At 30.1% G+C, this 15571-nt stretch overlaps 1 protein-coding gene across 1 annotated transcript; it reads right to left on the reverse strand.

Annotated features, from left to right (window-relative positions):
* Positions 1 to 3398: 3398 nt before the first annotated feature.
* Positions 3399 to 15468, reverse strand: OCT59_008021 (uncharacterized protein; the record flags this gene model as incomplete). The annotated part of the gene is made up of 22 exons (XM_066142186.1): positions 3399 to 9887; positions 9967 to 10215; positions 10293 to 10620; positions 10713 to 10878; positions 10961 to 11611; positions 11694 to 11813; positions 11887 to 12037; positions 12106 to 12273; positions 12341 to 12514; positions 12587 to 12684; positions 12758 to 13031; positions 13119 to 13352; positions 13433 to 13592; positions 13664 to 13805; positions 13880 to 13996; positions 14070 to 14173; positions 14259 to 14371; positions 14438 to 14616; positions 14693 to 14851; positions 14919 to 15089; positions 15230 to 15372; positions 15446 to 15468. 22 exons carry the CDS (start codon positions 15466 to 15468, stop codon positions 3399 to 3401), a joined length of 10413 nt encoding a protein of 3470 aa, XP_065999092.1.
* Positions 15469 to 15571: the final 103 nt, after the last annotated feature.

Below are 15571 nucleotides of genomic sequence, written 5' to 3' on the forward strand. Positions count from 1 at the left end.
AGTGAATAAATGTATTTCTTTAAATAATATATTTCCTATATGAAAATCACGATGAACCATCTGTTTTTGATGAATTTCTTTAAGGCCATTAATAATATTACTTAACACTTTTAATTTAATTAACCAGCTAAAATATTTAGAATTATTATTCATCCAATAATTAAAATTTCTACCTTCCGCATATTGAAGAACCATAATATAATCTTTTGTGAGTGGATTTTGAGATATTCCGTATACTCCTATAATCTGACTATCAAAATTATTAACTGAATATGCTTTAACCTAAAATATATATACTGTATATATAAATATTATTACATATCATAAATGTTTTGATGATTAAATTGAATAAATTACCTCATTTAAAAATTCATTGTTGATATTTTGTGAATTATTTAAACACTTTAACGCAACTTTCTTATCTGAACTTCTTATCCACTCATTTTTATCCTTATAATAACGTAATGGGCCATTCTTCCATGTTGCAGAATATACTGTAGCAAAACCACCTTGCCCGATTTTTTCAATATCAATAAACTGATTATATGGTATCCATTCAAATAAAATATCTCCGTAAAGATTAATTTTTGATTGCATTTCTTGAATTAAGTTGTCAATTTTTTCATTCCCACTGATCCAGTTTGTAAAAATTTTTCTATATCCAACAATTTCACCATATTTTACATAACACTCTTTAAAATATTCTTGAGAATATTCATTATATAGAATTAGAATATAATCTTCTGTATTTGGTTTTCGAGATATCCCATATATTTTATCTTTAGACAAAATATCTTTTTTTATTGAATAATTTTTAGCCTATCGATGAAAAAAAAAATAAATCTAATTATAATTAAAAAAGAAGAATTTATATTTATAAAGAAATTTCATACCTCATTTAAAAATTCATTAATCACATTTTGTGAGCAATTAAAATATTTCAGAGTAATCGCCTTATCTGATTCTCTTAAATATTTCTTTTCTTTCGAATTATAACATAATGGACCATCCTTCCATATTGCTGAGTATACGGTGGCGAACCAACCTTTACATATTTCCTCAATATCGCAAAATTGATTATATGGGATCCATTCAAGTGTTATATTTTTGTAACTTATTTTTAATTGCATCTTTTGAATGAAATTATCAATTTCTTTATTTTCGCTGGTCCAATTCATAAAATTTTCTTTTAAGTGATTTATCTGACATGGTTTACACCATTTATACTCTGTCTCTGTATATATTTTATCACATTTCACACAATACTTGTCATATTTATTGAGAACCATAATATAATTTTTTGTGTTTGGATTTTGAGATATTCCATATATTTTATTTTCACGGCAGTCATTATTTTTTACTGAATATTTTTTAGCCTATTAAAATCAAAAAAATATTGTTATTGCTATAATCAAAAAAAAAATCATTTTAATTATTTATATAGTTCATACCTCATTTAGAACTCTGTTAATGTCATTTCGTGAATTGTTTAAACATTTTAAAGCAACTTTTTTACCAGAATTTCTTGTCCAGTTCCATGACTCATTATCATAATGTAACGGACCGTCTTTCCATACTGCTAAACATATTGTAGCAAAATCGCTTTTTCCTATCTCTTCAATTTTATTAAACTGATTGTATGGTATCCATTCAACCACTATATCAGATGAATCATGAATTTGTGATTGTATTTCATGAATAAAATCATCAATTTCTTCATTTCCACTTGTAAAAATTTTTATATGACATGGTTTACACCAAGTATACATTATATTTGTATATTTTTCACCACATTCTTTACAGTATCCATTCTGTAAAACTATGATATATTCTTTTGTATTTGGATTTTGTGATAAACCATATATTTTAAGATCTCTATTATTAATTGAAAATTCATCGATCTATCATTATATAATTATATATATATTTAAAAAATTTTTTATTTTAAAAAAAAAATAACTAAATAAAAATATAAATTCACATACTTTATTTAGAATTTTATCAATCCCATTTTGTGGATTATCTAAACACTTTAGGGCAACTTTTTCATTGGGTACTCTTATAAATCCTCTTGTAAACAAATCATACTTATCATATCTTAGTTGACCATCTTTCCATATTGCTGAATATACTGTAACAATATCATCTTTTCCTATTCCTTTAATATCGCTAAAACCATCATATGGTATCCACTCGAATATTATTTCACGTTGACTTTTTTTTAATTGCTTTTGTTGAATAAAATTATTAATTTTTTTATTTCCACTGGTCCAATTTTTAAAATTTTTTTTCAAATAATTCATTTGGCACGATTTACATGTAAACCTAAACCCTGCTTTAGAACAAAATACACATTGTCCTATAGGTCCTTCACTTATTGTGTTTTTACGATATGGCATTATATTATTTATAAAAGAAGGTAAAAAAGGTTTATAATGCAAAAATCGGGGCAAAATTCTTTATATTCTGCATATAATAAGTATAAAGATATTTGATTGGATCAATAAAATCACACAAACTCATTACTATTTCTATTACCATAAACGGTAATTTTTTTTTTTTTACCTATTCGCAAATTCGATTGGTTGAAAGACCACTGAAGTCCCATCTACTCGACCCTTATCAATTGTTTATTAGTTTTAAATTTGACTGGTTGAAAAGAGACCGTTTATTTGTTTTGTATTATTTCAAAAGTTTCGTAATTAGATCTCGTTAATATCACTCGTTAGTGCTGCAATGCCATAATGAATATTCTTCGTAATATTAATATATTAGTTCACGGCAGAACATATTATTAGACTGAATGACCCATCGAAAACTGACCAAAAAGCTTGTAATGATGACAAAAAAATTTTACGCGAATGACAAGAAAAAAAAATTTATCTTGTAGATAAAAAAAAATTTTAATAGGATGAAATACTGTAAATAAGTGATGCCACATCTTATAAGTTCAAACTTAAAAATATTCCTTTTTAAAGTGCTAATTTTTTCTCGTCTTGGAATATCGATTTGAAATGATGAGCAAGTGAAAGATTAAAATTGAAATTACAAGTTGAATGATTGATTTTTTGAGAGATAATTTTGTAGCAATATGGATTATTCTGCGTTAAATAAATTGAACTGACCAAGACATGTTACGAAAGATTTTTTAAATTTTCATTATACCTTCAATGTAAAGTAACATAGTTCACGTATTATATATATATTAATTCACTTGAAATTAATGCTCTAAACGATGAGAATGATTGATTTTTTTTTATATTAATTATTAAAGTCAAATAAGTTTGTCAAATATTCAAAATAAAATTATCATTATCATTATTATTATTATTAAAAAAAAGTAATCTAAATAAAAAACTAAAGGATTAAATCAAAATTGCGTAATGCCAAACTAATAGTTATAATAATGCTTGAGCTGCCTTGAATGATTCATTAGTAATTTTGTTTATGATTTCATCCAAATTCATTGTAATTGCTGTATGAACGAACCCTGGAACTTTGGCTCTTTGAACACCGACCCATTCTAATGGTGGCGTAGCATCCCCTAAAATTCTTAACTGTGGTTCCAATTTTACTTGTTTAACTGGATTAAAAATTATAGTATCTTTGTTTTTTGTTTCTTTTGAGTCCTCATTCTCATTTGACTGGACTACTTTTGTTTCTGTTGTTGGTGAAATAGGTATTGCTGGTGAATTAGGTTGCTGAACTTGTATCGAAGGATTAGGTTTGAAGTAATCAACAGGTGGTGAACCTGGAGTTGAAGGAGAAACAATTGGTGATTTTGGAAAATCTCCAGATGCACTGACTGTATTCTTTCTTAATTGTTCTTTGTACAGTACTCCTAATTCTTGAAGATACCTTATTAACCCAAAATTTAATGCTACATCGACTTTACCCCTAAAGTCAACAGTAAATTTATGATCCACAATATTACTTCCAATGCCCTGTGAAGTGTCCATTATTAAATGTGTACTTGGAAGAGTGAAAATGTTCTTTGAAGAGGAGTTTTCAACACGATCAAACCAATCCTGAAAAGTAAGTGAATCATTTTTATGATTTAGTTTCTTACAGCTGCTTTTTAATAGTGCAATACTATTAAGCTGCATATCGAGCTCTCTATTAACACGTTCATCATCTCCAATTGATCTTTTCATATCCACAAGAAGTCCATCAAATTTTGTCTGAACGCAATCAGTATCATGAAAGTGATTTGGAAAAATAGTTAAACATGCTCTCTCCATTGCTATAGTAATCTTTCCTACTGGATGAACTAACAATCCACCAATTAATAACTCTTTATAAGAATGAGAATCATTCGTTGCTTGTGGCGAAAGTCTATTATCCGATGCTGAATATGTTTGTGATTGAGAATTCGGATCCAAATAATGCGATCTTTTGGAATCTGAAATTACATTAGATGCAGAAATTCTTTTTTCTTCTATCAAGGCTAAAAGTTTGTTAGTCATATGAAGGAAACTTGGTATTGTTTTTATAGCAACAATTGCTTGAATACGTTTAACAGAAACATTTGCATGTACTAAAACAGATGCTTTTTCTGGTGAAATGATTGTCCAATAGTCCATTAGTTTAAACTGAATTGGATCAACTTCCAATATCAAAATTTTTTGATATTCGTATTCCAGAAAAGATTGAATTTTCTCGGTTTTGAACAATAAATTTGTCACACAAATCGTTCCATCGGTCTCTGATTTAGGAGGAATTCCTAAAATTGTTGTAAATGCAAGTCCTTCCATGTTAGCGGAACCGGAAAGACGACCTTCGCATTTAATATCAAGATAATCTGTAGATGCAGTAGCTCTTTTTAACACTCCTGGAACATTTTTTGTACGAACTTGAATGTTTTTGGTGGTAAATTGAACTTTTCCAATAGCCTGACCCAAATCGCAGGATAAATCTAATTGATTCAACCTAACCATTATATATACAGAATAAGGTTTGACCTTTGTTTCATTTTCTGATAATGGAGTTGCAGAACGTGACAGTGAAGCTGGAGATAAGGATGCTTTATCAGAATTAATATATTCACCGCTTACAGGTCGAGAAGATTGTTGAGAACTCAGACCACTAACTTCATATAATTTCGTAGCTTGATCTATCCAAATTATCTTTAAAAGTAACAAATCTTGAAGATGACGAATATTTAAATCTGCTGTAATTTGTGGCAATTCAACGATAATGGAAATAGAATCATCAGAAACACTTTCCGTCCTCCTGCTCATTAAAGTTGCATTGAATGAAATATTTTTTGTTTCAGCTCTAACACAATCTTCAGGAGAAAATGCATGACGAATATTTCCAGAAGCACCTCTAATCTTTCCAACGCATGTTATACTTTGAGATGCTTCATCAGCAGTATTAAATGAAATAAGAAAATTTCCTTCTTCCCATTTTAGAGAACAAGCAACTTTAGAAGCGGGTTGACAACTAAGGTCAAACGTAGTACGTGAAAGTCTGAAATAACACGTAAAATTAACTCCTTGAATTGGGGATGAACTTTCTTGAACTGCGATTGCTTTTTTATCACTAGATCGTTGAACTCCAATCTTTAGACCGTCAATAATATCTTTGATAAATGGCACCAATGACGGGTAAAATATATTTTCACTTGGATGAATTATAAGTTCAACGTGAACTCTCTTTGTCGATATACCCGAGGAAGGAACAGCTCTCTGTCCAATTGTTGTACGGTAAAAAGTATTTAAACTAAGACCTGGTATCACTATATTGTCTATACCATGTTCTCCTTGTCTTGTTAAATCATCCAAATTCGTAGGAGTATAATTGGGGATTCCTTCTAAATTAAGACGGGGAAGAGAAATAGATGCAATGCTTCCACGAGAACCACGTGTTGATCTTGAACGATCATTAACTTTGTTTTCGGTTGATCTTTTATGATGCTTTGTAAAATAATTCTTTGGATATAATTTTATCGTACCACTTTTAGCTGTAAATATAGCCTCTATTTCTAATTCAACAACATTAGAAGAGCTCGAATCATCATCTAATTCTTCATTATTTGAAGATTTTGTCGATTGATTTTGAGACCCAAGATTGAAATTAGTCTCGGCGGTGAAAGTTTCTAATCTTTCTCGACTTGCAGCATATATTTCACTAAGACTATTTATATGATTAACGATGTTTCCTCCAACATCTACTTTAAAACCTTCTACTCTTGATTCAACATAAATCTTTTTCTTATCTATTGTGCCAATAGTATGCCCTTCACAAGAAATTTCAGGAACAAATATTCTATTCATATTAGGATGAAAATAAGATGAAAAGTGATTCTCATTTCCCTGATCGAATTGAGTAACAAATTGAAGGCTCAAATCCTTGAGAATCGCACAATTAAATTTCAATTTTCTTGTGAGAAAATTCATCGATGAAATTGAAAAAAGAAATGCGGGAATTTGAGGAACAGGTGATGAATTTTCGCTTGTGGTTGTAGATATTAAATCTTCGTGTAAATCAAGAGGAAGTGCAATAGCAAATCTTGTTATTTCAAGTGACAAAACCTTCTCATCCAAAAATGATTTGCTCTTTGACTTATATTTAGGCATCTCAACATCAAGTGAATTTAAAATTCTTTGCGCTTTAATGGTTAATTTATCAATTTCGGAGGCCTTCATCTTTTTTCTACGCTCTAATTCACCACTATAGTAAACGTACAAATCCATTAAACGACCAAGTGCAATTGGTTGCATTACAGCATGAACTTTTAATAATTTGAGGAAGTATGATTCAATAGATTCATCGCCTTCGCTAGATTTATTATTACATTCTTGTTGATTTTTGAAATTTTGTAGTGCTAAATCAATCATGATATAAGCAATTCGATATTTACGTATATCATCATCAGCGTCTACTTGGCTCATAATTCCTGTTTTATGGTTTAATGATAAAGAAAAGTTCTGTGCTGAAAATTTCCACTGAACCTTTGGCGACTTTTCAAAATCTGTAGGAACATTCGTAATAAGACCATTAAGAATATTTGTCTCAAAAAATCCAACAGCATTTGGGCTCATTGCTGAAATTCTAAGACCTCTTAAAGATATTTTAAGATTATAAAATAGCATAGCATTATCTTTAGAAGAAATAGATGTTTTTTCTTTTGAAGTATCACCACGTTCCTTAAGTTTCTTAGATGAAAATAAAAATACGTCTAATATATCATTCAATTCACTTCCGATAGTTGAATGCGCTGTCAATAAATTGTCTATAATATTTACATTCAAACTTAATTTAACAAAGTCTAATGTTACTGAAGATTCAAGTTTTGAATACTTATAAGGTGCAACTGAACTAGTAGAAGAAATTGCCATTTTCTTGTTAGGCACGCCGGATTTTCGAGGCTCACATGATTTGATGTTACCTGTCGCCCTTATTGCTGGGATAGTAAAGGCTCCTTTTTGATGATGGCTATCATCAGTTTCATCGTCAATGAATTTTTCGATTTTATTTTTGTGTTTTTGTCGCGTAACAAAATGAATAACTTGTTTTGATAACTGTCCAGAATAATTAATCAAACTATCACCAAGAAGTGTAATACTTTTTTCTAACATTATAAATAAGTTCCATGCATCATATTGAAATTCTAAAGATGGCAGCATATGAGTTTTTATTGATAATTTTTTCATCAAGAATTGAAATTTAATTTCCAAAGAATTCCGTACATTCTTTTCTGATGATGTACGGATTTCGCGAGGGTCAGAATGAGTAGTAGATTTTGGTGTTAACTTTCGTTGTTCTTCCAATTCATCTAATAACTTTTTATATAAAAAGTCATAACTTGCTAGGTTTTCAGCCCTCCATTCTTCAATAAAATTGTATAGTTTTAAAAGACTTTGTGGCAATCTAACAGATATTTTTTCAAGCGTCAATAAAATGTTTAAAACTTTACGTGGTTCAATTTCGATTTTACTCTTTGGTCGTCCGGTAGATAGTAAACTAAGTGACATATTCGAACTTATTCTAGACAATCCTATTGATAACAAAGTATTGTTTCCGGATGAATTGCTGATACTTGCTTGTATATCTTCAATACCTAAAATAGTTGAAAAAATCAAACTATCTGATCTTTTACTACCACTGCTCCTCGACCCTGGGTTTTTACTAACTGACACATTTTCTAAATCCGGCTTATCGGCAGAATTTAAAATTTGAGGATTGTCAAACCAACTAGAGATTTTAAGATTCGTTAACTGAGTTTGTGCTATAAGATTTTGAGCTGATGCCTTAATAGTGATACTTTTGAGAATAATTATTCCACGTGCATTAATATTAAGACGAGATGACAAATCTTTTATCGGATCAGATGAAATTGAATCCGTGATAGCATCTTTACGTTTCTTGTCTTTTGTTTTTGATTTTATATCATGTAAACTTGTGATTGTAGGTGTTTGTTTATGTTTATGTACTTTTGTAGAAGGAACGATCTCTTCAGATTGAACGACGGGTTCTTTGCCTGACAAAGATCGAAACTTCGAACTGAATACTCTGTGTACCTTGAGCCAATGTTTTGCAAAAGCGAGCATGTCCGGATTTACATCGAGGCCTATTTTGTCTATTCCAATTCGTAATATTACATCCAAATTTCCAGTAAGAATAACTTCAGATGGTGGCAAACTATCTTTATGAAATATTGTTTCAAAATCCAATTCAATGGGAGAAATAGCCACTGAATTCTCTTTTTGTCCATCCCAGACAGATAAAGCTATAATTCCAATCCGTACTTTAGCAAAATTCGTTGATGTTGTCAAGAATCGATAAATATCATTAATATCATCGACAGGTGATTTATTTGAATTATCGTATTGTTTAAAAAGATCCGTAAATAAATGACAGTTAGATAAATCTTCTTCCATTTCCCAATGTCTCCATTTCGAAAAAACGCACAAAACTTGTTCATACATTTCACCTGGACTCACTGATAATAGGTGAGCATTATTCTTTAATGTGGCGTGTAATTCATCAATTCGTTCAGTTTGCATTAGCGTCTTACAATGTCTAACACGACCAAGAATTTTCCAACCATCATCATTTTTAAAATTCCTAGTAATTCCTAATCTTAAAACATGAGACGGTCGCGTTAAGTATGGTGGATCATTTTCAATTGTAGTTTTTTCTGAGAATTTAGCAATTTCATAAACTAAAACTTGTAACTGTCGTGTTCGATGCATCTGAAATTTCTTTAATAAATTTACTAGATCTTCTGCAAAAACCAACCACCAATAAATACCACCTAATAAAATTTCCACAGACTGACTTATAAAAATACCAGCAACTCTATCGATATCAAAAGAAAAATAATTAGGCTGCATACATCCCATCCACTGCAGTTTAAGCTGTTCTAGAGCAACAATCAAAACAACAGGTTCATTATCTAGAGTATCAGATGGAATAAATCCAGATTCTTTAAAATGATGCAGGCATTCTGGAATTCCGAAGATAGCAATAGAATTCGAACCAGTGACAAATCGAACGCTAAGCTTTAATGTATCAAAATCAATATTAGCCCGAGATTCAACCAACTCTAAAGATGGACGAAAGTTTCTTATTTTATCCTTGTTATCAAATTTTTTATCTTCAAATTTTATTAGACCTGTTAATAGAGTCTGATCTAAAATCAAGTCTGCAGCTGCACATAAAATGGTATCCGTTAAATCATATCTTGTTCTAATACCAGGGTGCTCATCATTTACATTTGTTAAATCGTCGGGAAGAAGAACATCTTGTATGAAACGAAGATGCACACGAGGAATTGAAGCAGCAAATCTTACAGTTGTATATTTGAATGAAATCAAATTGGTAAGTTTTTTGACATAATCAATTTGTATTCTATCGAGCATAGCTTCTAAATGCCAATTCTATGACAAATAGTTATAGAAGTAATTAATTCATGTTATAAGAGTTATCTTAAAAAAACGAAAAGCTTCCTTCACGAACCTTATCTATGATTGCTTCAAGAAATTCTTCAACAATCTTTAAGAAAATTGGGGTCAATAATATTTTGATACATTTTGCTGTCTCAAAAACTATCGTAAATTTTTCTTCGACATCATTATTCATAGACGACGTTGTTTCATCTTCGGGTTCGAGTTCGTTGAATGATTCGGTGCTTGCACTCTTTGTCTTTGTAAATGGGAAAGATTTATAACTTTGGCTGTTTTCATCATCAGGAGACAAAACCTCATCCTTTAAAAAAAATTCAAAAGTTAATGAGTAAATTACTTAGTTAAGCTAATAAACAATAATAATAAAATGACGAATACTCTAGCCGGAATAAATAATATGCGTGAAGGTCGAAGAAATGAGCTTGAAAAGGGGGCAGCATAAGGTCTTTTATAAGTTAACCGATAACTTTTCAGGTAACTTTCGTAGGGAATAGATCGTGTCGTTAGCGGTGACATTGGATTTTGTTCAGCAATAGGTGATTGATCTGATTCGTTTTCTTCGTATTCACTATCAGAATCTCCACTGATTTTAACATTGGTTTTACAAAGATTGTCAATGTCGCTTTCATCGCTGTATTGGGAATCATCACTTTGGGCAGTTACAAATGAAGAATTAGACACACTGACACCAGATTCGGTAATTATACTAAATAAAGAATTTATATTTTTAAAAAAAGGAAAAGTATTAATTTAACTACTTTTCGAAAGATAATAATTCTAAGCAACTAAGAGATGAACCTGTCTGCATCCGTTCTTATATAACTTTCGTCGTCATTATCATTATAAAAATCGAATCTATTACTAAAAAAGTCCATCATATTTTTTCTACCATTATTTGCGGAAAGATCATCCATAGATGAATTCACACTTTCGTTATATAATACAGAATTGGCATCCATATCATCTAGTAAAATAATAGACCTTCTTTTTAAGTCTCTTTTAAAACACAATTGCTGGTCATAAGTAAAATTTTAGATAATGAATACCTGGTAATGGTGGAGGCATTGGTGGAGTGTAAAGAGAACCAAAGTGATAACCATTAGATCCTAGCAAATCTTGATTCCCTCCGTAAAGGAATGGAATCCTTAAAGTTTCTCGGTCTTCTTGCTTTATAAATGCTTGTTGACTTTCAATTCTTTCACGCCATCCAGAAGTTGTGTGATATAAAGTGATATCAAAAGCAGATTCAAAACTCGCAACTTCTACCCAAGGATGATTTTCAGAATCTTTAATTAATGATAAGGTCGTAACTGACTTAGCTAAACTTCTTATAATTAAATCCGGTAGATTAAACATCACTTTGAGTGTATATTTCTTGTTTGCTAAATCATCAAATTTAATGCTCAACCCCTCTTTAAGCAGAATTTGTGTTACGCTACCTCCACCCCATATTGATACATCGACTTCTTTGACACTAACGGATAAAAAAGTGACATCTGGATCAAGGGGAATTGCAGGTAACACGTTTTCTTTATCAACATAATGATAAGCAAATGTCTTTGCGAATGAAGTCGCACTTAGTAAAAGTGATGGTTTTAATTGTCCAGATATTGTGCCGATATTTATATCCCAATTGCAAACATATGTGGCAGTTTTAGGTGATGGACCAAACAATCTGTGAGCATGAATATTCAAATCTAAAAAAAAAAAAAAAAAAATTATTATAAGTAAATCAATCTATCATTAAGAAAGGAAATAAAAATTAATATATATGCATACCATCAATATACAAACAATTGTAATTATCGTCCCTTGACAATTTTGACTTAATTGTATTCTTTCTATTACTAGCATCTGAACCAAGTGTCCACGTTAATGGACTAACAGTAACATCCATATCTAAAAAATCGGGAATAATAAATTATTTCATGCATATTATTAAGTCTCATCACCTCATTTTATAGTAACTTACCCATATAAACATCAAGATTTCTTAATTCTATCTGTAGTTCATGAAATTGCACCGTTGAAAAATTATCAGCACTATATAAATTCTCGGGCAATATTAAAGTACCATCTTCAATAACTAATATCATATACACTTCAAAAGGATTTGCAGGAGGCTAAAAGTGCGATCCGAAGTTTATTAATTTTTTTTCGTATTTATGAGTATTAATATAAAATAAATTACCTTTGCAATTTCTTGTGACAATATATTATTCACTGCTCTTTTTGGATCATGCCTAGTAAGATACTCATCCGATGTCATAAAATTAATATAATTACCAAAATAGTTCATTTGAAGGATCAAGAAGTATCTTATAACAAATCCAAAAAGCTTTAAATTGACTTTTTTTCCCTTTAAAAAAAAAAGTTTTAAGATATTTTTTATATTTTAAAGAAATCGATTTTTACATATACTATACCTTCATTATTAATGTTAATGACTCCACATGGTTAGGATCAACAAAGCTATAATATTGATAGTTTCCTTCGATGGCAAAATTCGGCACTTCTACAGCTTCCTTACTATCATCCGTCAAAAAAGCACCAAGGGTTTGAGAAACTTGAGGCGACATAACAAATCTACCATTAGTGATCTACAGTACAAATTTATTACAGAACAATTAGTTATAAATAATAAATGCAAAAATATTATTAAGAATTCAAACCTCAATATCAAAGCGAATTTTAGTAATTTCTTGGTTATATTGTAATAACGGGATCACAATATCTGCAACTAACTGTGTCCCCCTTATAATAATGAACGCTTACGAAAAAAAAAGAGAAAATAAACAAAGCTGAAAATTATAGAAATAATATCAGATTAATATAATGTATACCATTGTCCTCGATGTTTATTGGGTTATTAATTATATTGTGTTCATTAACATAAAGAAGTAATTCGAAATTTGTGAATCGCGGTTTAAGATAATATTCCATAGGAATAAAATGTAATTGATCTGGAGAAGGTCCAGATGTCCAATCCTTTATCAAATCCTGTAATAATGTGATATGATCTCTTAACAAATAAATTCTTGCGTCTGTAAAATGTATATCAAAATCCCATCTGCGAGCTTGATTCCATATTATGGGATTTGGTAAATCACATCTTATCTATAAAAAGAAACATTATATGAGTACACAAATAACAAACAAACATATTATTATTTGAAACTATAAGCTATTGCATATGCAACTCACTCTGCATTGCTTTGCGGTTAATAAGTCAGAGAAATTAACACTCGACTGAGCTACAACATTTTTTAATGTAACATCCAAAGAGTTAGAATACCCTTCTTCTGTGTATACCATAGGTAATGTCATGTTAATGATCGAATCCTCATCAACTTTGAATTCTAGCCATCCATAAGGTCTATTATTTCCAAGTGGGTGTGATTCATCCATCCTTCCCTCAGAATTAGTATATTTTAAATCCTAAGATATATGAATAAATAAATGAATATGATATTATAAAACTAAAAAAAATTATACATGAAATAAAAATGTAATAAAACCTTTGATGGCTCCTTCGTAGGAATTCTTAACGTAACTTGATCCTCGAATTGAATAAATATCTTAAATGTGGTATGTATCCTATCCTGTCCAGGACTTAGTTTCTTTGTTTGATTTGCGTTACGGTATATAGGTGGAAAGAAAAAATTCTGTAGTATACTCCTATTTAGGCGATAAAAATTTAAAATTTGAATATATTCTGATAACGATGTTAATATAATAATCAAATTCACCTTTGGCGATCTGCCCAAGGCCCATAATCTAAGTGAACTCCAGTAAATACTAAATCTACTCCCCATTCTGGCGACAAGTCTCCATTTCCAATATCTATTTCCTCGGAATCTGTAATCGGGATAGGGGTACGAGGGACCTTGCCTATAAAGTTTATTTAATTAAATTAAACCCTAAGCGTAAACAATTCAGTTTCTATTCTTTATGTACATTCATACCTGCTACATCGGCATAGTAAGTCATCTCCAATAAATGACAAACCAATATGGTCGAAACTTTAGCGTATTCATTTGTGGCTTTGCCTTTGCTATCATCACCCGCTCGATATGTGTGAACTTATTAAGGATAATTTATATATGTTTATAATATAAATTAAGTTAATGAAAATAAAAGGATATCTAGGAAGACCATGCCATTCTGGGGTATTAGCAGGTCGAGATTTTTTCCAAAAAGTGATATAATTCGTATAAAAGTTTTTAAGCTTAGATAAAAAACTTTTCTTTCTTGTAAGCCTTATGTACAGAAATAGAATGAATTCAGTACTTTTGCATATTTCAAATTCTTATGTGACTGATTTTTCTTAAAATTGATACATGCTCTGGAGATATATTTTCTGGCTCTTTATAATCAACATTCGTTCTTATATGGATTTTAGGCTCTCGAAATCCAAGATCAAGAACTGATTTGTAGTAATCAAATTTTGATCGCGACTATAATTAGAAAATAAACTTAGAGAATATACTCAAGATGAAATTAATTCCAGATTAATTAGTTACTTTTCTTGCGGCATATATGCCACTTGCTTGAGAAAACTCTGCAATAAGAAGTGAAGGTGTATTTGTATTTCCGAATACGATTGCTCCCCTCTCAAGATCTATCCGAATCGGTAATAACCTTTGAAAAAATGATTCTTCGGAATAATTTATTTCAGGTATATCGTTGCCATCGAGATTAACTTAAGATAAATTGAATTGCTTATCAACCAAATGATCATTTTAATATAAGGCTCATAAATACTTATAATGATTTACCAACAATATCTTCAGCTTCACTTTGTGCCACATTCGAAGAATTGTCGCTATCAAACGTTTTGATGATATTTGCTAAAGCTTCATATGCGGGTGTTCTGTTATATGCAAACCATTCAACACCATCTAAATGACATACGATTCGACAAGGTAGATCCATATCTATGATTGAAAATTGAAGTCAAAATATAATTCATAACGGAAAGGTTTTAATAAAAAAAATTATTACCGGTAGCAATGCTACCATTATTATCTTGGCTTTGATACTCTTTGCGAACATTCCATAGCCAATATTGTACGGTTATGTGTCCTTTCAATATTGAAAATGATTGATTTATTGACCGATATTTTAAATTTTTAAACAATATTCGCCCAGCAAGTGGAGCAAATTGTAATGACTCTAATCATAGATATAGCATCAGATTAAAAAAATATTGTATTTGTTAATTGAATTACTTTATTAAAATTTAAAAGCAAATACAGAAAATAGTTGAATACAAAAGATCATGGAACTTTTTGCAACTCCCTATAAACCCTCACCAATTTCAATATAAGCACGATACTTTCTCCAAGTATATACTCGTATCAATCGAGATAAAAGGATTGCAAATATCCGATTGATATAAAATAGAAAAAATAACACTAGAATTGCTACTAATAAACAAACAATCAAAAAATCGACCCTATAATAATTTAATGTATATTAACTTATTAAACAAATTAAAGAAAAATATTTGCGTTTTATATTGCACTTACCAGTTTCCATCTTCTTGTGCCATACTTCCCGATATATTAATAAATTAAATACCAAGCCCCAAAGTCACTTATAACTGAAAATGCAGGTTCCAAAATCCAATGTTACACTGTTGTACGAGTGAATCA

The sequence above is a fragment of the Rhizophagus irregularis genome, chromosome 16, assembly GCF_026210795.1.
Source record: "Rhizophagus irregularis chromosome 16, complete sequence".
Lineage (NCBI taxonomy): Eukaryota > Fungi > Glomeromycota > Glomeromycetes > Glomerales > Glomeraceae > Rhizophagus > Rhizophagus irregularis.